The 23,504-nt window shown below is 42.3% G+C and overlaps 6 protein-coding genes across 6 annotated transcripts; 2 read left to right on the top strand and 4 right to left on the bottom strand.

Moving 5' to 3' along the window:
* Positions 1-52: 52 nt before the first annotated feature.
* Positions 53-815, bottom strand: BT62DRAFT_934199 (uncharacterized protein). Its single transcript, XM_043186689.1, has 2 exons — positions 561-815; positions 53-513 (listed from the first exon to the last, which is right to left on the bottom strand). Exon 2 carries the CDS (start codon positions 450-452, stop codon positions 204-206), a length of 249 nt encoding a protein of 82 aa, XP_043038057.1. The 5' UTR covers positions 453-513; positions 561-815; the 3' UTR covers positions 53-203.
* On the bottom strand, positions 650-1,226 carry BT62DRAFT_1008219 (uncharacterized protein; the record flags this gene model as incomplete). The annotated part of the gene is made up of 3 exons (XM_043177421.1): positions 650-901; positions 954-971; positions 1,029-1,226. The coding sequence occupies 3 exons, from the start codon at positions 1,224-1,226 to the stop codon at positions 650-652; spliced, it is 468 nt and encodes a 155-aa protein (XP_043038056.1).
* Positions 1,227-1,928: 702 nt separating this feature from the next.
* BT62DRAFT_995509 (uncharacterized protein) lies at positions 1,929-3,848 on the top strand (the record flags this gene model as incomplete). The annotated part of the gene is made up of 3 exons (XM_043190527.1): positions 1,929-2,150; positions 2,256-3,099; positions 3,134-3,848. 3 exons carry the CDS (start codon positions 1,929-1,931, stop codon positions 3,793-3,795), a joined length of 1,728 nt encoding a protein of 575 aa, XP_043038055.1. The 3' UTR covers positions 3,796-3,848.
* A 533-nt stretch (positions 3,849-4,381) lies between these two features.
* On the top strand, positions 4,382-5,615 carry BT62DRAFT_921327 (uncharacterized protein; the record flags this gene model as incomplete). Its single annotated transcript, XM_043184289.1, has 7 exons — positions 4,382-4,444; positions 4,502-4,564; positions 4,617-4,658; positions 4,715-4,783; positions 4,985-5,032; positions 5,088-5,537; positions 5,565-5,615. 7 exons carry the CDS (start codon positions 4,382-4,384, stop codon positions 5,613-5,615), a joined length of 786 nt encoding a protein of 261 aa, XP_043038054.1.
* Positions 5,616-6,378: 763 nt separating this feature from the next.
* Positions 6,379-6,828, bottom strand: BT62DRAFT_921326 (uncharacterized protein; the record flags this gene model as incomplete). Its single annotated transcript, XM_043184288.1, has 2 exons — positions 6,379-6,633; positions 6,748-6,828. 2 exons carry the CDS (start codon positions 6,826-6,828, stop codon positions 6,379-6,381), a joined length of 336 nt encoding a protein of 111 aa, XP_043038053.1.
* Positions 6,829-7,159: 331 nt separating this feature from the next.
* Positions 7,160-7,690, bottom strand: BT62DRAFT_1008216 (uncharacterized protein; the record flags this gene model as incomplete). The annotated part of the gene is made up of 1 exon (XM_043177420.1): positions 7,160-7,690. One exon carries the CDS (start codon positions 7,688-7,690, stop codon positions 7,160-7,162), a length of 531 nt encoding a protein of 176 aa, XP_043038052.1.
* Positions 7,691-23,504: the final 15,814 nt, after the last annotated feature.

The following is a 23,504-nucleotide window of genomic DNA, read 5'->3' as shown; positions in this document are numbered from 1 at the left end:
TGACCGGCACAAGAGGCTGTGCTCCGGCAACTCCAAGTTTGATACCCGGTCTCTCTCTACCACCTCGATGAGCTCGCCTCGTCCTCGCCCATCTGCAAGTCTGATTCGCGACAGTCTCGTACCCGGACGACGACACGTCCTACAGCATCTGCTTCTAGTTGTACCGCATGAAATTCCCCTTCGAAGATGACCACGTCCTGGGCCTAAATCATCCAGGACACACGAGTTTTTTCTTCTAATTTCTGTGCAAAGAGCCACTGCCAGACCTCGCTGGACTTCCGTTTGCTGTCATTCTCCTGCTTGCTGAGGAGGCTCACAAATATTGGGTATATGCTGCCGTTAGCTCCTGCAAGGACGTGCTTCTCCCTTTGATGTCCGCCCACTTGCTTCAAATCCTCAGCGCCGCGCTCAAATGGAAGGGCCACGCACTCGTAGACAAGGAAGCTAAGCATATTATTGCTCTCTACCGAACGAGTCGTACAGTTGCTAGACAACGCGTATCTGGCGCCTTGGGTACGTCTCGCCATTTCTGGTCAGAAATTCTGACTGACCAACTCCAGATTCTATATCTTCGCTGTTGGATAACCACCACTACTGTGACTCCATCTCCTATCACTGGGAACGTACAAAAGACTAAGTTGGCACTTAACTAGAGCAAGGCGGACTCGACCAGGATTTCGACGATACCACGGTAGGCGCGCGCCGCAGCACTAGTCCCCTCTGTAGATCTCTTAATAGTAACGATACGGAAGATAATGAAAGTGGTGCATAACAACGTAGTCCCCAAAGAGAACAAAAGGTACATATAGATCATCGTGTAAAGCAAAGCAGCCAAAAACTGCGGGGGGGATTTAGTGGTGTATGTGAAGGTAGGGAACTTTGAATGCCGTGCCTCCCTGGCCTAAGAAAAGCAGTATCGGTAGAATGACTACCATCCAACGACGGCCCCAGACTATCCAACAGCGCCAGATCTAATCTGGAGTCAGCATTTTGTTGATAGCTACGAATTTTTGAACACCATAACAAACCATGATGGTGTCGGCAATATCAGTATCAATGATGCCAGATGTGATTCCAGATACCCAACGAAACGCCTGTGCCTGGGGAGACTGCAATACGGTAACACAAGTTTCTCCGTCCTTGATATAAGCGTAGACAACATAAGCCCAGTTAAAGGCCAAGAAGACTGTCGCCGAGATGTATAATAATATAATGATGAAGACCATGAAATTTCGGGCTTTGGACCGTTTTTGCTTGCTGGAGACTGTATAATTAGTCTAACATGAGCGCTATGTGGAACACTTGTTGGTATCATTTAAACACGCAAGGTCATCAAATTGACGGAGTTGAGACTTCATGCTACAAACTTGACTAGGGCTGAGAGGCATAGAATTCGAATAAAGGTTGAAGCAAATTTAGGACTCCCGAAAAGTAAATGTTGTCAACAGCGGTAAGAGAGTTCCTTTGTTCGGAAGATCTCTGACATCGAGGGAGGGGAATATTCTGGGAAAGAGAAGCCAGGTACAATAAGATTTGTGATACTGCTGCTTGGTGCTCGCGCATGTGCATACATAGTATCTGAGTCCATGCCATATGGTTAAGGGTAGAGTGCTGTAGTGTGTGAATTTAAACTATACATGTTACAGATATCAGAAACCTGGACCTGCACACCTTTGTTTCATTGTGCTATAACTGCCACTCTACTACCATCATCTTGGCTTAACTTGCTTCTTGTTCACCATCCCCTTCTGATCACTGTTAACATGAGTGTGCCAGCATCTTTTCTCAACACAGAACAGTTTGACCTCTTCCAAACTCTTGAGGACTTATCTTATTTGGGTGTCTCTGTGGAGCAATGAGTGAAGAACATATTTGGCACAAGCATGACAGAAATTGCATTTGTTCACAGTTGAGCACCTGCATGGGGTATGCAAAGGAAGCTACAATCATTGATTAACATCCTGTCTGGTAGACAAGAGCCTGATGGTCTTCAACAAACATTCCAAGACCTATGGAACACAGTTGTCCAAGAATTCTGTCAGGAGGACATCTGCTCTAGATTCCCAGTTCTAGCTGAACAATTTAAAGGGGCCATCTTTCTGGTACCGGCAGTTCCTGGTACCAGTGCTTCAGACTCCCCACTCAAGGCTGTTCCTCTCTCCAAGGACAAATGGTGACATGTCATTTGTCCAGTACATGTCTATATGCATGGCCCCAATGCCGATATTGAAAAAGATTACTGATACACATTGCAGAATGCTACTAATATCTGCAATCGTCCTCAAGCAGCATCCATTCCCAGCTGGGTCAAGCCAAAGTCATTAAAGCGTAAAGCTCCTGAAGACGACCCATTACATGACCGTCCTCTCAAGCGCATCTGCATCTCGTACGATGACATCAGGCTGGGTACCTCCGCCCAGCAATGCACGAGCGCGGCATATCGCATGCATGTTTGCTTGATATCTATTGAAGACGCCAATATGACATTGCACTATTACGACTCAATGGGATCGATTCGGTCTGTTCCGTTCAATATCGTCCGGCAATCGGAGGATCTTCTTGTCATGTGGGCGATGTGTAATCAACTTCGTACACAGGCGGGCTTCAATCCGTTCGAGTCCAACACCGCTGGCGAGTGGAAGGAAAGCCAGTTTACTTTTGAGGATCTGGATACGAAGGAGGAACGTGTTTTTACTGCCATCGATGGGCCGCTCTTCAGTAGCGAAGAACTATTGGGCCGAAGGACACTAATCTTGCTCGTTACCGATGTCTTTGAGAGGATCCTGGTCCTAAAATTCGCATGGGTTTTGCGCGATGGCTCAGTGGCCGAAACTGAGCTCATCAAGAAGATCCTTCGTTTGGCACCAGAGATCAGGAAGCACCTATCAGATCTCCACTTTAGTCGCTTGTACGGCTCCGACATGGACTTGCGTCTGCCACGATTTTCTCTATCTCACTTGGAGGATGAGCAGGAATACTTCTGGAGGCGCGATTTACTCACTACTGTAACGACACGCTATTATCACCTATGGAAGGTTCGAAACCTTCAAGAGTTCAAAAAGATCTTCATCGAAATTGTCGAATGCGAGTATCCTCTTTGTCCGGATGCGAAGTTCGCTCATGAGAATTCCAGGTCATCACATTGCGCACAAGAAAGGCCGCGTTCTTCATCGGGATATCAGTTGGACCAACCTGATGTTTGACCGCGTAGACGACATACCCATCGGTATGCTCAATGACTGGGACAACTCTGCCCGCGTGGACGAAAACGGCAACATCATAGCTATTCCTGGGATGCATGAAAGTGCTCGAGGGACGTTCGTCTTCATGGCCGTCGACCTCCTACGCAACGAAAACCAGAAGCACTTCTATCGCCACGACTTGGAGTCATTCTTCTACGTCCTCGTTTGGGCTGCTGTCCATTTCAACCTGAAAGAGGGCACGCGCTCACAACTGGCTCATCCCGTGCTCAGCGAGTGGGTCGCCGGTGATGAAGAGGCGTGGAAAACCAAGATGACGTTCCTCAAGGATTTCGAGGCTGGCGAAACGGTGTTCAATGTTATGGGTGAAGACTTTGATGAGCTTAATGTGACGTGGATCTTGGATCTGAGGGAGATGTTCGCCGATGGATATAGTGCTCGTGAGGAACATCTAAGGGCGACTGGCCGTTGTGCACTGGGAAAGTCCTTGTGTGTCAGGAATTCGCGCATCAAGCGTTTGGATACGGTATTTGACGAGAAGACGCTGGGTGGGCATGTTACTTTCGAGAAGTTTATGGCCATTCTCAAAGGGTAACTACATCTCTATATCTCTGCATTTCTATTCGAGTTCGCATATTTTACGTATACTTTGTTCATATTTCTAATTTTACCTTCACCTTTCAGAGAGGAGTTGATGCACAACGAGCTGTTGACTTCTCCGGTACCGACCTTGACGACCGTGATTGGTCCTTGAAAAAGAATGTTTCATCACATTAGACAGAACACAGATTTGCATGTCTCAGAATTCAATCGCGATAGCTGGGCCTTTTCAAAGGACAGAACTCCCAAGGAATACTGGATGTACAGTTGTAGAAATGAAAGCTCGGAGCACAATGAAACTGACTTTTCGTGCATTGTAGAACGCAGCCAGAAGCAGCCACTTTTGATGATCACTGATCATCATTGGAAGGATCAGGGACGACGCCTTTGGTCAGTTCTTTCCCCCATTGGGTCAGGCAGAACCACGACAGCATTCTTTTGGTTTCGTTTTCTGACGTACGGCTACCCTTTCCGCGTTCTTCTCTGAATAAATATGCGGTACCAATATAATATGACTCTTCGTTGGACTATCTCTGTCAGCACCCCTTCTTTCTTCACCCCCACGACCATCTTCAAGCAGAATGGACGACAGAAAAATCTTCATCTTAGACGATGACGACTACGATCCTGGTACCAACTTTGACGTGCGTAATTTGCTGACTGCTAACGGCACCTGGCTGTCAGCAACGTTGCTGCCCCAGGTAAAAGGTATCGGTGAGATTTTGGATCTTAGTTCAGACGACGACGTTCTGTCTGCCAAAGTCGTTTGTCTCTGCCGCCTCCCATATAGGAAACCTGATCATCCATAATGCGCAGATCGGAAATGTTTTCAACCGGGGTGGTCCTGAAGATGTAGAGGTATGGATTACACCTAGCTGTGACGTCGAGTTGTTGGTTTTATTCTGCTGTGCTAGATAAGAAATAGACCATTGAAGCGAGAGGCAATCGATCTCACCATAAACGATGATCGTGCTCCATTAAATGTACGTGGACCCTGCGCACTGTCATCCATAGTCTTATTTTAAATCTGCAGTTCAAGAAACCCATGAAGCAAGAGAATTGATTTGACAGGATTAGACTCCGAGTCGGAGTCAGATGACAACGCGTCTAGATCTGCATGTCAAGTACTTATATTTTCCTGTTTGTTTATGGATTATTCATTAACCTTAATTTCCACGCACTAGAACATCTTCACGTCGCGGAACAGTGACGACGCTCTTGCTGATTCAACTGTGCGTTGACTTTGAGTGCACGCGCGCATGTTTAATTTTGATTTTGACTTATCAGACCGCTGTCGACGTCACGCATCTCTTTGATTTTTCGTCGGCAAACTTCATGCCAGGACTCGCGTATATGGAAGATGAAGGTAGCGATGTTACCAACTGGAGTCTACCGGGGATATTCCGTAGTCCTCTCCACTCGCCTCTCCCGCAAACACCAACCCTTACTGAGAACTTACTTCGTCCTCGCCCCAGTCCCTCGGGGCATAATACTCTGTCCTACGCTGACCCCCCAAAGGTCAAACGCAGCAAGCGAGCGAATAAAGAAAATCATGGTAGCGGAGAAGAAAACCCGGGGTGGAGGCAAGCTTATCTCAAGCTCTTGAAGAAGTACACTTGTCTTCAGAGAGAACGCGACATGCTCAAGGAGTCTCATGAGCGCGTCCGGATGGAGAAGAGAGTCGAGGGGGGAGAAGGGTCATCAAGGTCACCTTCTCAGATTCTGGGCTGGTGCATGGTGTGTGAGCTGTGGCTGGATGAGTAGGAAGCTGAGTTGCCAGGGTTCTGGAAGGTTGCGTTTGAGAAGGAGAGCTAGTGCTGGATCACAAGTGCGTGTATATCTACACTCATCTTTGCCTGTAAAACCAACGAGATGATTGAAGGTCAGTGATGGCGACGCCCGTATTTGGTTGTTGCGCGCGTCTTCACTTCTTCAGACATCCTCTTCATTATCTCCATAGTGTGGCCCAACGCGCTACCTATTGTCCATGACCATGGAGACAGTGGTCATCTCCTAATATGGAGTCAAAGGTTCTCAGACCACGGCGTCTCATCAAACGCATGTATCTCTTGTTGATCTTCAAAACGCCTCTTCGACGCGCATACACAGGACCAGCACTTACCAATTTGTTTCCATTGCATCCAGCATTCGACGAGGCCAGCACAGAAGAAGAAAGTCACCTCACAAGAACGCATCCTACTGGACCCCTGGTAAGTGCCAAGTACCCTTTGCGGATATGCAAAGTTGCTCATACAGCTGGCATCGTCATTTAGATACTGCTCCGACAGTGTTCCTCGGAGCCAAGATCATATGTTGACAGCCTTCTCATTCAAGACATGTGTGCCTAACCTTCTGTGAACACCGTCAAACCTGAAGCACGCCGCCGCCGCAGTTCTACTCGTATTCACCCTGCATCGTGCTCACATCTAGTATTGATCCCGCCTCAAGTATGGCAAATCGTTCATCCCCTGGAAGGTGCAGTCGCTGACCCGGTGTCAAACTTCGGGTCAGGATCAGTCAGACTGAATAGGCGCTCATGCGTGCTCTGGCTATGAGCGTACCACTTGGATACTTATCCTCAATCGCGAAATTGCAGGTGCAGTGGCGATTGGGTGGTGTCCGAGTCTTCAACTTGGTTATCAAGCACGAGAAACTGGATCCAAGCGCCTGTCTCGTACAAGGTTCCGTGGCGGTGATGATGGCTGAGTGTATCTTCCTCTGTATAGCCTGTGAACCGCCGGCCTGACATCGTGATGTTACCGTGAACTCTTACTTTATCCTTTCCCTCTTTCTCTTTCTCTGACTCTGTTTTCAGTTTACGGTGCAGAAGTCCCTAAGCATATGATGGTCGACGGCTGACATCAGGCTGGGCAATGGACAAACTTTGAGTTTACCCTTCTTGATGCAAATGGAGCTCTCATAAATGGCGTCTTCGACTAGCTATCACCGTTCTCCCAGGATCCTCGGAGTGATATTCTGGATCTTGGTCAACACCGCTATTGGCTTGTCTATACTCTCGTCGAACCATACATCTGGTTCATATCTTCCATCAACTGCTCCTTTTAAAACCTTCTCATCGTTATGACGATTGTTTCTTTTTTGTGCATATACATGTCACCAGAAATTCGACACCGTCGCCTACATCTTGGGCACTGGAAAAAAAAAAAATTCTTTGGTAATGTTGCCATAATCTAGGAACGTCGATATATATTTTCTCATCTGTACACCTAGATTGCATTAAGGAGGATCTTTTATTCTGGAATATTTGTCTGACAGTTTGAGCTTTGACTCTTTGTATCTCGCACTCGCAACCCACTTCACCACTCAGACATCCTTGGTGTCTTCATATTTCATGTGTTCTAATACACACCGCCATTAATTCCTTCATCTCGCAGTACTCGCTCACCACCTACGAACAACCCATTGTCCATTGTTTGCCGCGACATATCACTGTAGCCCCCCTCATACTCATATGTCTGCGCCGTAGCTTCATAAGTTTGGTACGAACCATAATGACCAACGGCATCTGGTACGAAATGCAAGGCTTGCGGAACTGGGGCAACATACTCCAATGGGTGCTGCCAACTGAAGAGTTGACCACTGGAAGTATCGTCAGGCGCATTGAATGTATCGTTATATGTAACTCGATCTGGGGTGAAAGTCACGTTGGAGTAGGTTGCTGCACCAAAGGAATTATTGGTGAACGACATGATTTCTCCTCTTTCCTGAGGCGGGACAGCACGAAAGTTATTGTCAGGGAAGCGTACTGTCTGCAGAGTGAAGTGCTGCTGTTCAGCCTGGGGTGTGTAATTCGGATTGACCTGTTGGAAACCGATATGTGTGGAGGGAGCCCAAATTAGGTGTTTGCCATGTCTTGTTGCATTGGGCATGGCTATATTGACAGAAGAATATATGTGAGTATCTATGAATGAGTGTAAGTATCATAGTCATAAGCACAGTAGGGATATACATACCTCAGTCAGGCACAACATGGGTGAAGTGACTGAGGCATACAGGTAGGAACGGCTGGACTATATGGGTGATCAGGAAATGACAGGAGGTGTAAGTATATATAAGGTAAATAGAATGAGTGATTGAAAAGTAAGATAAGATGAAACATATGGATATCCTCCAACATGTATATTCCTACTGTGCTTATAACTATGATACTTACACTTGTTCATAGATACTCACATATATTCTTCTGTCAATAGGTTATGAGGCTCCATTGCCTATAACTACTCAGTCAAGAAGAATACACAACAGAATTTCAACTCAACTTACCACTTGAATTTATACCATACCACTACTCTCACCACTTTACACCACACCCTTAAACAATGTCATCAATGTCAGAAGTCACTATCCTCCCTGACATGAGTAGCCATTTCAACAGGAAGAACTATGCCTCATGGAAACTCCAACTTACTGAGTTACTGAAGGGAAAAGGCCTATGGAGATACATTGCAGGAACTATTGTCTGTTCTGCCATCCCTGCCACCACTACCACAGCTATGGCTACTACCATGCCTCTTCCACCAGACCCTACTCCCATATACTCATCCTCTCCCTCATATGATGAGTGGGTTTTTCATGATCAGCTTGCTCACTCAAATATTATTCTCAACATTCTTGACTCTATTGGTCTGGAGGTCAAGACTGATAGAACAGCAAAGGAATGCTGGGACTCTGTTGCTGTGGAACATGCAAAGAAAACAGATATGGCTCTTTCTGAGGCTGAAGCATTGCTGAATGCAGCAAAGTTTGATGGGAACAGTGACATCAATATTCATGTCACTGATTTGCACATGAAACAACATGCTGTGAATAACCTTCTGTTGGAATTTAGGTGCTGGCAATTCAGAGGAAGGCATATTGGACTCAAAGAAAAGGTATATTTCATCATATAGAGTAAGGACAGTGGTGGTTCTGAGTCAAGTCAATGAGGTACAAAAATGTCAAAATATAAGATAAGCAGTAAAATATATATAAATAGAATATGATATTAAAGCCATGAAAACCTAATCTCAACATCTTCAAACCATGGTGTTGAGTGATCAGAAGTTCAAGAGAATAATTATTTGCTTGATAATCCTGACTGATCACTAGATGCTATTAGACCCAAGTGACATGTGACCACAAACATGTGATAAACAAGCACTGTATTGAGTTCATACAGTCATGCCTGAGTCCATTAAATGTGTATAGCAGTGTTATATCTCAAGGTCAATACAGGTTGACTTGAGATAAAGTGATAGAATAAAGAATAGCTTGAGGCTAGGGATACATAGCACTGTCTACACTATTTATATACTATTTGCCTTATAGATAAATATATACTTGCTAATTGTGCATTCTTGAGCTATAGTGCTTATCATCCTGGAGTATCATGATTACCTACAAAAGAGAGATTGTCCTATTGTTGGAGCATTATTATGTGTCATGAAACAATAGTCAATTGTGCTGACTAAGATTGTCTCATGGTTTCTAAGCACTCATTTAGATGCCCTGACTAAGCATGAATAGAGGTAAAAGAAGGAAAAGGGAATAAAAATCATAACATTACCCCTTCCTTAAGACTATTGTCCTAATAGCTTAATTTAGAGATAATTCATACTTGTGTATGGCAGCATCAGCATTCATCTGCTTCTCATTGACTCATTGATTGGACTCTGGTCCATATCCCTTCCAGCTGATAAGGTAGTTGACAGTCATCATCATTTCACTGCCACATGTATGCACTTTTCAGAGTCTGTGATTCAAAATTTGATTGATTTCATAATGTTTCTCATTATCAATCAGATCTGGCAGTAGTGGTGGCAGCTTTTCTTGATTGGAAAAGGTGGGTGTGATGTATGAGATTAAGAGAGTTTCATTGAAGATATTGTGGATATGCCAGGAAGAGGGTAGTTAATGTTTGTATGCAGAGGCACCAACTTTTGCTAGGATTGAGAAGAGACTGGTGTGCTTGTCTGCCAGTTTCTGTTTCAGATGAGGAAGATGAAGGTTCAATATGTCAAGCCAGACTTTATCACTGATGGAGTAGGTGTGTGTGGAACATTAGTGTTTGTCATACTTTGCCTTTATAGTGATTGTGGCCTTTTCAAGAACTGTTTTTGTTTTCAGGTGTATCTTAGCCATTTCAGTGATGAAGTCAGCAGAAGCAGGAGTGGTGGTATGGTGCCATGTAGTTTGGGCAATATTGAGATGTCACCTATAGTTAACAAAGAATGGGGTTTTACCAGTGGCTGAGTGGATCTGGTTGTTATGCTAGAAGCCAGTGAGGGCAAGCCATTCAGTCCAAGCATCCTGATGATAGTTTATGAACATGCATAGATATTTCTCAATTTCCTGATTGACACATTCTGTCTGTTTATTAGTTTGTGGATGATAGACTGTTGAGATGTTACTGCAGATCCAAGTAGTTGATATAGATCATCCAGGAATCTGGACATGAATTGGAGGCTTCAATCAGAGATGATCACCTGTGGCATACCATACTTGGCATAGACTTCATTCCTAAGGATCTTCACCCACTCTTCCAATGATAATTCCATTGAACAGGTGATGAGAATAATAGCCTTTAAAAACCAGTCAATAATCATAATAATAGCATCATAACCATTACAGTCCAGTAAACCTATGATCATATTGACAGAAATGTGAGTCCATGGTTTTGTCAGTATCTCATTTGGATAAAGCAGAGTGGGTCAAGCACATGTAGAAGATTTGGCCCACTGACAAGTCTCACACTTCTTCATATACTTGTCAATGTCTTGATTGAGTTTTAGCCACCAATACTCCTGTAACACCAATTCTCTCATCTTTGAGATCCCTGGATGTCTGGCTATGATATAGTCATGGCTCATGGTGATAATTTTACTCCATAATGCTGATACCCTGGAGATATAGAGTTGTCTGTCATAATGTAACAGACTGTTGACCATGGTGATCTCTCTTTCATGGTTCAGAGAGGTGGCAATCCCCTGATTTCAGAGATTTGATTGTCAAACTGCACTCTGGATTCATGCATGTATCTTCTCCTCTATCAGCATAATAAGGGTTCAGAAGTGTTCAGGCTTCAATAATGTCATCTCTGCATTGTCTTCTTCCCTCTGACTGTGATTGGCATGTCAGCTTAGAAGGTCAGCCTTTTTGTTGGCCAATCCCACCTTGTAATATAATGTGTACTGGTATTTAAATAACTCTGTTACCTATTAGGCTTGCCAGTGGTTTAACTTTTGAGGGAGTTGAAAATTGTTAAGCTTAAATTCCATATGTCCAATAATATGTGATAAACTGACACAACCTCACACTTCAGGTTAGAATGTCAGTCCACTTGATGTGTAGATGGCATTGTGTAGTCAAGGCATTGGAAGTTGCTCAAGATAAGATGGTGGAAGAATAAACTTTAGCTCAAAGCTAGAGTTACTACAGTGAGAGCTATACTACTTATATACTAATCATTGTTCATTCTAAAGATATAACTACCTAATTGTTCTTTCTGGCACTGTAAAGCATTTTGTCCAGTGTTGCCAAACTACCTACAAAAGAGTATTGTCTGCTGTTGAGCTGCTGTGTGCTGTTACTGCTGTTACTGCTGTGCAAAGACAAAAGAGGTATTCTGTCATTGAACAGCTTCACAGCAGCACAGTAGAACCTGGGCTGTGCTATTGACTAAGCCCTCTCACAGTTCTAAGCACTAGCTAGACACCCTGACTAAGCAGAAATAGGGGTCAATTCTGAATAAGTCAAAGAAAAAAGAAAAGAAAATAGGAAAAATGGTAATATTACCCTCTCCTTAAGACCATTGTCCTGATGGCTAATTTAGAGATAAGTATGCTGGTCCAAGGGAGGCCACAATATCTTATTCCAGTCCTAACCAGCTCTTTTTTTCTGTGAGTAAGACTCATGAAGACATTAACTGCTTGTTGGTCAATTCATCCACTGTTCATAGTCATATATGGCATCATCTGCATTCATGTATTTTTTGTTGACCCATTAGTTTGATTCTGGGCCATAGCCTTTCCAACTGACTAGATAGTCAACTGTTGTTGTCATTCCTCTACTGTGGGCTTTGATTTTGCATATCTTATATCATAGTACTTCATTGATTTTGTAGTGTTTCTCATCATCGATGAGTTCCAGTGGAGGAGGTGGTGGACAGTCTTGGTTTGAAAAGGTGGATGCAATATATGGTGTCAGTAATACCTTGTTGAAGACATTATAGACCTTCCAGATCAATGGTAATTGTAATTTGTATGCAGAGTTGTTGATTTTGGCCAGAACAATAAAAGAGTCTGTCTATTTGTCTGCCAGCTTTTGTTTTGGTCAAGGCAGATATAGGTTTATAGTATCCAACCAAACTTTGTCATTGATTGAATATCTGTAGGCTGGTCTTTGGTGTTTGTTATACTGTTTCTTCATAGTAATAGCAGCTTTTTCAAGAGCTGTCTTTGTCTCAGAGTGAATCTTTGCCATCATAGAGGCAAAGTCTGTTGATGCTGGCATTATCATATAGACTTGTTCACTTTGGGCAACTTGTGGATGTCACCCATAGTTAATGAAAAAGGGTGTTTTGCCAGTTGCTGAGTGTATCCCGTTGTTGTGTTGGAAAGCAGCTAGTGCTAGCTATTTTATCCAGTTGTTTTGATGATAGTTGATGAAAAGTTGAAGATATTTTTTGACTTCTTGATTCATCCATTCTGTTTGTTCATCCATTTGGGGATGATATGCTATTGACACATTTCATTTGATATTGAAGAGTCAGTACAAGTCATTTAAGAATTTGGAGACAAATTGAGGACTCCTGTCTGAAATTATGATCTGTAGCATGCTATATTTGGCATAAGCCTCATCATATAGAATCTTTGCCCATTCTTCTGATGTCAGTTCCATCAAACAAGCAATTAGAATGATTGCTTTAGAGAAGCGATCAACTATGACAATAATTGTATTATAGTTATTATTTTCTGGAAGTCCAGTTATCATGTCCACTGAAATGTGGGTTCATGGTGATGAAGGGATCTCATTTGGGTGGAGAGAAGCAGCACATGATTTTATCAAAGATTTGCCTCATTGGCAAATCTCACAAGCTCTGACATATCAGGTGATGTTATAATTCATTTTAGGCCACCAGTATTCCTGTAGTATGAGCTCCTTGGTCTTGGTGATGCCTGAGTGTCTGGCCATTGCATAGTCATAGCATATGGCAATGATGTTGCCATGAAGTCTTTAGTCCCTAAGAATATAGATCTATTTATCATAATGAATCAATCCTTCCTCTTTTATCAGTCCTCATTCATAATTGAGAGATGGAGTGATTTGTTGATCCTATTTGTGTGAGTCTCAGGTTGTGCTCTTGATGTGCTCATGGATCTCCTCCTCCATGGATATGATCATTGTTTGAAAGTGTTTGAGTCATAATAATATGATTCCTTTGTTATCATCTCTGCTTTGGTTATAATCAGCTCTGCAGCTAAGGAAATCTGTCTTTTTGTTTGCTGCACCAGCTTTGTGGTGCAGCATATATTCATACTTAAATAATTCTGTGACCCATCAGGCTTATCAGCAATTAAGCTTCTGTGGGAGGTGGAAGTATTGGAGGTTTTGATGATCAGTCTAGATCTCAAAGGTCTGAACTGCTCTGATGAGATAATGCCACCATTCAGCTAGAGCTAGCATTATTGTGAGTAGTTTCTTGTCATATATCTCATAGTTGCATTCTATAACTGTGAGTGCTTTAGAAAAGAAGGCAACTGAGTGCTATTTACCATCCTGTTTCTGGAAAAGAATGGCACTGATAGCTCCTTCACTAGAGTTGGCTTTGACATGAAATTTCCCATCTTGTGTTGGAATAGCAAGAATGATATCTTCAGCCAATCAGCATTTGAGATTGTCAAACACCAATTGTTGAGATGAGCTCTAAGACCATGGGGCATTGCCAGTCAATTGCATCATCAGTTGAACTATCTTGCTGTAGTCCTGAATAAACTGCCAGTAGAAGTTGGTGAAGCTGAGAAAGGACTGTAGTTCCTTCTTTTTGGTTAGCTCTGGCCATTCAGTTACTTCTGCTACTTTGACAGGGTCCATCCTGATGCTTCTTTTGCTGATAATGACTCTGAGATATTCAGTTTCTAATACCTCAAATTCACATTTTTCAGCCTTGAGAAAGAGTTGATGCTTCCTCATCAGAGTTAACACTTGTTATACTAGCCATTGATGCTTCTCTTTGGTTTTGGACATGATCAAAATATCATCCAAATAAATCATGACCTTCCCAGTGGTGATGAGATCTTTGAATATGTCGTTCATCATCCACTGAAAGGTAGCAGGCAAATTAGTAAGCCCAAAGAATATAATCATGGGTTCAAGTAATCTGCAATTAGTTCAAAAAGTGGCCTTCCATTCATCACCTTCTTTGATCCATATATTGTTGTACCCCCATTGGACATCCAACTTGGTGTAGTATTTGGCACTGTGGAATTTGTCCATTAATTCTGAGATCAATAGAAGTGGATAATAATTCTTGATCATTATCTCATTTAGCTTCTGGTAATCCTGTACCAGTCAGAGTTTTTCATCCTTCTTCTTAACAAAGAAGAAAGAAGAGGCCATCAGGGATTTTGATAGTCAAATCCTTCCACTGGACAAGTTTTCATTGAGAAACTTGTTTAGCTCTTATTGTTTGTTGTTGCCAAGTGGATAAGTCTTGCAATCCAGGTTGACATTAGCATTAGGAATCAGTTTGATGGCATGGTCTCAAGGTTTTTGGTCAGGCAATTCATCAAAACTTCTTTTCAAATAAGTCTTAGAAATCCTGTGCCCATTCAGGCACCATTTCTTTGAAGGTTTTTTCCTTCTTTCCTTCATTAGCTTTTGCAGCCAAATTATTCATGTAGTGTAGGGCACAAATATGAATGGCCTTCTGTAGGTCCACAGCAAGGATTGTTTCTCCATCTTCCATCTCTTTGTCTCACTAATCCTCAGGGTCTTTATTGAGTAGTTCAAATGGGATTTTCTGGCATTAGCATCTGGCAAATGTGATGCATCCAATCTTCCAGTTAATAAGCAGATTATAATGTATAAGCTAATCATGGCCAAGAAAAACTTTTTTGGTTCTTAGATTGGTCACTGCCAAGTCGATTCATTTGGAATGATCCTCAATCATAAGTCTAAGCTCTATGAACTTGATGATAGAACCAGCTTGGTTCTTTGTTCCATCTGTGTTATAGACCAGAATAAGTGCTGCTGTGGCTTGAGTGAGAAGATTGTGCTTGGTGATGAAAGCATGATTTATTGAACTTCTGATGCACTCACTGTCAATTAGTGCAGTGACCACATGAGTGCTCCAGAAAGTAAGGGTTTTGATCTGAGCTTTGGTCAATAGGTCCTGGTCTTTGGTTCTGGATTGTCAGATGAATTTTCATGGTTCATATAGCTCATTGAGCCATTCCCGGGCTCAGCATTGCTCTGCTTCTTGCATTCCAGTGATCATTTCATTGATCATTTCCTCAGCTTGAGTCTTGTGTACTCAGTTCTTGAGTATGGCTTTTGCCACTGCTTCATCCTTTGTGTCTTTGATGGCTTGCCAAGTCCATTTGGTGTTGAATGGCTTTAACCAGCTAGTAGGGCTCTCTACCTCTGTTTGGCCTATAGGTGGTTGAGTTGTTTCCTTAGGCAATTCTGATGTTGGAGTGGTAATATTGGATATATTTGAATGCATGCATAATTTAGACATAGGTGGTACTACAGAAATGGAATTAGTCTGCTCAGCAGCTATTTGTGACATACCACTTTTTGTTACTTTGGCTGAGTCAGCAGAATTGCTCACTGCTCAGCCCCATCTTTTACCTTCCTGGCCTTTGTTTCTGGTTCAAGGTCCTCTTCTTCCTTCATCAACTCAGCAATCTACACTCATATACCTTCTTGAATGTGCTTATTCTTCTTCTGGAGGCAGTTTCATGTCATATAGCCCTTCTAGCCATAATTGAAACACTTTCTCTCCTTCTTGAGGTGATCCACATCTATTGGCTTATCTGTTCCAGTATATGTTGTGCTCATACTAGTTTTCTTCTTGCCATATAAGAAAGTTAGGGTTGAGCCACTGGGCTTGGTGGGTATAGTCACATTGGAGGTGGAGGGCTTTGCATTCTGTCCCTGGTTCTTCTGTCCTTCCCATAATAGGGTGGATGCTTCTGCCTTCTGCCATTGTCTTTCTCTGTACATAGTGATAATGCATTCTTTTCACTTGTCATATCTCTTTGGAATACCATGTCTGATGTCTGAGATGATCTTCAGATAGGAGATCAGAGCTCCCATCTTCATATATTCAACTATCCACCCAGTATTGGTGATATTGTCCTGGACCCTGGCAAGTTTGCTGAGTTGTTCTAATTTATTGAAGCAGTCAGTGGCTGGTTTATTGGCCATCTTGAAGTCCTTCATCTTTTGTTTGTGGACTTTTTAGATAGCCAGATCTGTGAATTTGTTGGTGATTATCTGCTTAAAGACTGGCTATGAGGGATATCAATGATGTTGCTGCATGGTAGACCAGAATATGGGGGATAGAAGGATCCACCATGTTTTCACCTTATCTTCCATATGAGTCAAGGTGAATGTCACCTTGTACATGTTGAAGAGAAAGTATGAGGTGAATACTTGGAAATATTGATTACAATTGGTTAAGAAGCAGTCAATATCATCAGATGCTCTCCTGAAGGAGTGAGGCTCATATATAAGATTCAGTTTGACATTGAGTATTTGAGCATCAGCTGCAAAGGCTGTCATAGGGTTTAGGATCCTGCTAGAGGATGGGACCATCCATTCTATTGGGGGTCCTGAGAATGAATGGAGAGAGCCATCATCAGTGATGGGACTTTCTGGTGAGGGTACTTTTTTTCACATGATCTGCCCATCTTTGACAGTCCAGCCTTGGGTGGTTGCCTTGAGATCATTCTCTGTGGGAGCTGCTGGGGCCACTGGGGCTGCTCCACTTCCTTCAGCTTTATCTGGTGATAGTTGTCCAGCAAATGGCTGCTGAATTAGCAGCCTTTGTGGGTTCAGGTAAGGGCTCTCTGGCTGGAGTCAGCTTCTGGAGAGCTGAGATGCTGTGCTGCAGATGGCTGAAGTAGTGAACAAGTATCAGGAGAATGCTATTTAGATTGATGGTGCTATATTCAACAGCTTGCTTAGAATTGAGCTCAGCATCTATGACTTTGGTGTCGCACTGTACTTAGGCTGATAAGCTGGTAATAGTGCTATCTGATGTTCTAAATATCTTTTATTGTAAATAAAAATAGTCTACTTAGTAGCTGCATATTGTAAAATCTCCATGTGCTTGACTCTGTTGGTGGCAGTATACCTTTGCCCTATGGGCAACACTAACTAGATGTCATCCATCTATAGCATAGCTGTACCATCCTGGTACAGCTCCAAGAAATCCTTCTAGTGCATCTCTCACACCTTTCTTGCCAATTCCTCTTTATGTATGCATATGTTGAACATGCTTCTCCACTCAAGAAGAGAATCCTTGACTTCCTCATTGAGATCCTCTTCTTTGTCATCCTCATTGATAGTTTTGCTTATGTTCTCCTCTAGGAGGAAACTGTTGTGTGGGTCAGAGATCTCTGGAATGACCATGTCAGGGCTGGCTACTAGATTCAGCATCATCAGATCTGAGTCAAGAAGCAGGCTTCCACTGGGGCTGCTGTTGCTGCTCCTTGACTGCCTCTCTTTCTGCTCTCACTGCCATTGCTCTGCAATACTAGTGAAAGTTCTGATAGAACCTAGGTTGAAGGAAAAGGATGGCAAAATTCCCATTAAGGAACTGCCTGATGTCACTGGTGGGATTGATATTCTTGTTGTCTCCTCCAATGGTCCCTCAGTCTGCTGATATGCCATTTCCTCTGATAAGGATATCATCAGTCTCAGCAATGGTATCAGTCCTGTAAGATAATAGGCAGTTGTCATTGAGGTTGAGTGATGCTTATCAGTGAACATCATCTGCATGGGTGACTCTCTCAGCTGGTCTTGCTCAGAGATCAGACTCAGTGGTGGGAGTGCTAGGTTCTCAAAATGGAGTGTTGGATACACTGTTGGTGGTGGTTCCAACAAGCATGTCAGTTTTAGGGCTCTCCAAGCCCCTTCACCAGTCTGCTGTATCTTTGACTCAGAGATACCACCTAAAGAGAGTGTTTTCTCTTGGTGCCTCATACTCAATGTGCATCTGCTCCTGGATGTACTTGGCAATGGTGTTAGTACATTGAACTTTGTCCTCTGAGAGAAGGACCAGATTGACATTGGCTGGTTATGCTGTATGCAATGGTGTTTATATGTGGCCTGTTCTGCTTGTTGCATGACCAACCATGCACTGCTCTAGTCAGTCTGCCTCTCAGACAGCAGCTTGCAAAAACTGATGCTCATTGCCATTATTGTCATTGAAATAGAGATCATGATTGACCTCTGTTCTGCTGCCACCAGTGCTTCTGCTTTGTGCTGATGTAGTCTGTTGGGATCTGTGGCTGCTATGAGTATCTCTGCCTCTTGAAGCCACCCAAATGGCATCAAGAGAGTCTCTAGCATGGTGTCCAATGCTGGGCTCAGAGATAGAGGTTGTGGTTCTTGTCATTGGAATGCAGTTATTTGTATGCTGGGGGAATAGGATGGGGGTGTCAGGTCTGAATTGTCAAAACTCTGTAGTCCAAGGGTTTCCAGAATCTTGGATGACTGCCATCAGAGGTTATGGAGGATACTGGTGCTGCTGCTGCTCTTTCTCTTCTTTAGAACACTCTTCAGTTGAGCTTCTAGAGATGACTTTGGGTATGGATCCTTTCACTGGCCAGAAGGACTGTCAGGTAGAGGCAGAGATGTCATAGAAGGGGAGGTCTGATGTGACATTGCAGAGAATTTATTGGATATGTTGGAACTCTTGATAGTGACAGATAATCCAGGCAGTAACTGATTGGCATCCATACCACAGCTGTATGATCACCAATAAGCCTATCAATGTTCTGATGATAGAAGCAAAGAGTTTAAAGAACTTATGAGTAAAATTTGGGTCTGAGAGGTTAAGCACAGAGGGCATTTGGTTTCTCAGCACAATTGGGCTGGAGAAAGAGAAGCTAGAAGCTTCAAGCTAATTATTAAGCCCAAATTCCATGTGACTAATAACATGTGATAAACTGACACAACCTCACACTTCAGGTTAGAATGTCAGAGTTCACTTGATGTGTAGATGGCATTGTGTAGTCAAGGCATTGCAAGTTGCTTAAGATAAGATGGTGGAAGAATAAACTTTAGCTCAAAGCTGGTGTTACTACAGCAAGAGCTACACTACTTATATACTAATTATTGTTCATTCTAAAGATATAACTACCTAATTGTTCTTCCTGGCACTGTAAAGCATTTTGTCCAGTGTTGCCAAACTACCTACAAAAGAGTATTGTCTGCTATTAAGCTGCTGTATGCTGTTACTGCTGTTACTGCTGTGCAAAGACAAAAGAGGTATTCTGTTATTGAACAGCTTCACAGCAGCACAGTAGAACCTGGGCTGTGCTATTGACTAAGCCCTCTCACAGTCCTAAGTGCTAGCTAGATGCCCTGACTAAGCAGAAATAAGGGTCAATTCTGAATAAGTCAAAGAAAAAAGGAAAGAAAATAGAAAAAATTGTAACAAAAATAGCACAGGTTTTAGTGATCTGTCCACATTTTAAAGGTCTCCATTGCTCTGATCAGATAGTGTCACCACTTGGCCAATGCCAGCATGATAGCCAGCAACTCCTTGTCATATATCTCATAGTTTTGCTCTGTGACTATTAGGCTTTCAAGAGAAAGACCACAGGTCACCATCATCCCTCCTGTTCCTGAGATAAGATGTGCCAATGGCTCTCTCACTGGAGTCAGCCTCAATCTGGAATTTTCTATTCTGGATGAGAATGGTGAGGATCACATCCTCTGCCAGTCACTGTTTAAGATCATTAAATGTGACTTGTTGGGATACTCCTCAGATCCAGAGGCATTCTCAGTCAACTGCATTATCAGTCACATGATCTTGTTGTAAACATAGATAAACTGCCAGTAAAAGTTTGTGAATCTAAGAAAAGACTGTAGTTCCTTCTTCTTTGTCAGTTCTGGCCATGCAGTTACTCCAGCTACTTTGATGGGATCCACACAAATACTTCCTTCACTGATGATAACTGCTAGGTACTCTATCTCCAACACTTCAAATTCACACTTTTCAGCCTTGAGGAACAGTTTGTTCTTCCACATCAGGTTGAAAACTTGGCACATGAGCCATTGGTGCTCCTCTCTATCTTTGAACATGATTAAAATGTCATTCAGGTATATGGTTACCTTGTCTATGGTGATAAGATTCTTGAAAATATCATTTATCATTTATTGGAAGGTGGTCAGAGAGTTTGTCAACTCAAAGAACATGACAGTCAGTTCAAACAGTCTCTGATTCATCTGGAAGGCTGCCTTCCACTTATCACCTTCTTTGATTTGAATGTTGTTATATCTCCACTGAACATCAAGCTTAGTATAGTAACAAGCATTCCAAAGTTTGTTCATTAATTCAGATATCAGAGGCAAGGGGTATCAGTTTTTGATAGTCATTTCATTCAGTTTGTAGTAGTCTTGGACCAGCTGGAGTTTGCCATCCTTCTTCTTAACAAAGAAGAAAGGAGAGGCCATTGGTGATTTAGATGGCCTGATCTGTCTGCTGGTAAGGTTTTTATTGAGGAACTTGTCAAGTTTCTGCTGCTCAAGATGGCTGAGAGGGTAGGTTTTACAGTTGAGGTTGGCATTCACATTTGATACCAGTTTGATAGTATAGTACCAGAGTTTGGGATCTGGAAGCTTGTCAAAGCTTTTCTTCACAAATAAGTCATAATAGTCACATACCCACTCAGAAACTATCTCCTTGAATGTCTTGTCCTCTTTCTGTTCATTGGCCCTTGCTGCAAGATTATTAGCATGGTGAATGGTGTGTATATATGCTGCTGAGTTCATATCAACTGCCAAAATAGTCTCTCCAATCTCCATTTCTTCATCCCACTGGTCATCAGAGTTGGTATCAGGCAGAACAAACAGGTTCTTCTGGCAGTGGCATCAGGCAAAGATGATATGACTGGTCTTCCAGTTAATTAGTAGGTTATGGCAGACCAACCAGTTATGACCAAAAAAGAGTTCTTTTGTTTCTAATTTAATGATAGCAAGATTGATCTGTTTTGAATGATCTCTGATTGTTAGTTAAAGTTTTATGAATTCTGTGATAGACCCTGCCTGATTCTTGGTCCCATCAGCACTGTAGATGAGGATCAGAGCTACAGTGGCTTTGGTTAGGAGATAATGCCTGTTGATGAAGGCATGATTGATTGAGCTTCTCATACAGCCACTGTCAATTAATGTGGTGACCACAAAGGTAGCTTGGTTGATAAGAGTCTAGATCTGTGCTTTAATAGTAAGATCCTGTCTGTAGGTCTTCTGCCTCTGAATGTACTTTTTTAGGCCTTGAAGCTCATCAAGCCATTTTAGAGCCCTCTATCTCTCTGCCTTCCACAATTCTGTTATTAATTCACCATCCACTTTGCTGGTCCTGGTAGAATGGATCCAGTTTTTGAGAATGGCAGTTGCTTCTTTCATTCCTTGTGCTTCATAGCCTACCAAGTCCATTCAGTGTTGAATGGCTTTAGCCAGCTGGAGAGGATCTCTTCCTCTGTTCAGCCTATAGGTGGTTGAGCTTGAGCCTTTTGTGATTCTTTCAGTATGTCATTAGAAGGAACTCAGGGTATATTTGAATGCTTGTAAATAGTTTTATTTACAGAGGGCATATGAGTCTGTCCTGTGGCTACTTGTGACACACCAATAAGTTCTTTAGCCAAGCTAGCAGAATCACTCACTAGTCAGCCTCTTCTTTTATCTTCTTGACCTTGGTCTCCTTTCTAAGGTGTTAGACCCAAGTTGCATATGACTGAATCCATATGATAAACTGATATCACTTCATATTCAAGTGTTCCATCAGAGTTCACTAATGTGAATTAATAGCAGTGTGCAATCAAGGCCTGAGTTATTAGCTCAAGAGTGTAGTGATATAAAAATAAACTTTAACTTGAAGCTGAGGATTATCAGCAAGAGTGAGTCATCTTATATACTGTACAAGTCTGGACTAATTATACTACTTTCTATTGTATGTTGTTGTGTCCTTTGTGCCTATTGTCCTTGGGCATTGCTACTGTATACAAAAGGTTTGTCATACATCATTGAGTATGCTGTTGCATTGAAAGACAATGATCAAATAGGCTTGTTGTGCTGATTAAACCCATTCCATGGTCTTAAGCACTTGGTTAGACACTCTGACTAAGTATAAATAAGGGTTAACCTCCAGAAATGAAAAGAAAAATAAGAAAAAATCATAATATTACCCCCTCCTTAAGACCATCATCCCAATGGCTCAATTTAGAGATAATTCATAATCATGTATAGCATTGTCCACATTCATCTGTTTCTTGTTTACCCATTAATTAGATTCAGAGCCATAACTCTTCCAACTAACTAAGTAGTTGACTATAGTAATCATGCCACCACTCTTTGCCTTGACTTTTTGGAGTTTATGATTTAATACTTAATCAACTTCATAGTGTTCTTTGTTGTTGATCAGGTTAGGAGGCAGAGGTGACAGTTGTTCCTGGTTTGGGAAAGCCAGTGCAATGTATGGTGTTAATAATGTTTCATTAAAAACATCATGGATTTTTCAGTGTGTCAGCAGTTGTAGGCAGTATGCAGAAGCTCTGACCTTCTTTTGAATAGAAAAGAGGCCTGTGCATTTGTCCAACAGTTTTCATTTGGATCACAGGAGATAGAGATTCATAGCATCTAGCCATATCTTGTTGCTGACATTATAGGTGTGGGCAGGATGTCAATGGGCATCATATTGTTTCTTCATGGTTTTAGCAGCCTTCTTGAGGGCTACACAGATTTTATTATGAATATTCACCATTGTGATAGTGAAATCAGTGGATGTGGGTGTTGTGATGTGGAATCAGGTTACTTAGATGACATTTGAATGTTGTCTGTAGTTGATGAAGAATGGGGTTTTTCCCATAGCAGAGTGTATGCAGTTGTTGTGTTAGAAGACTGCAAGTGCCAGCCATTCAACCCAATCATCTTAGCAGTAGTTGATGAAAAGTCATAAATACTTTTCAATCTCCTGATTCACTCATTCTGTCTGTATGTTTGTTTGCAGGTGATATGCCATAGAGGCATTGCACTTGATGTTGAGGAGTTGGTAAAGGTTATCTAAAAATTTGAAGACAAATTATGGGCTCCAGTCTGAGATGACTGTTTGGGGTATGCTATATTTTGCATAGACCTCATCCCAAAGTATCTTTGCCCACCCTTCTGAGGTGGGTTCCATGGAACAGGTGATCAGAATGATTGCCTTTGAGAACTGATTAACAATGATGATAATGATATCATAACTATTACAGTCAGAGAGTCCAGTTATCATATCGACTGAAATGTATGATCAGAGAATTTGAGGGATTTCATTGGGGTGGAATGAGGCAGCTCTGGTTTGTATGGTGGATTTCTCTCATTAACAGATTTCACAACTTTTGATATATTGTTCAATATCCTGTCTCAATTTTGGCCATCAGTATTTATGCAGTACCAATTCTTTAGTTTTGGTGATTCTTTGATGTC

Source organism: Guyanagaster necrorhizus, assembly GCF_019112545.1.
Source record: "Guyanagaster necrorhizus MCA 3950 unplaced genomic scaffold BT62scaffold_18, whole genome shotgun sequence".
In the NCBI taxonomy this organism is placed as follows: domain Eukaryota; kingdom Fungi; phylum Basidiomycota; class Agaricomycetes; order Agaricales; family Physalacriaceae; genus Guyanagaster; species Guyanagaster necrorhizus.
Note: the sequence above shows the minus strand (reverse complement) of the source record. Positions and strands in the feature narration are given on the sequence as shown.

What these genes read in the sequence shown, in the direction of transcription:
- BT62DRAFT_934199 (XM_043186689.1), bottom strand. Translation starts at nt 452, where the DNA reads ATGCTTAGCTTCCTTGTCTACGAGTGCGTGGCCCTTCCATTTGAGCGC.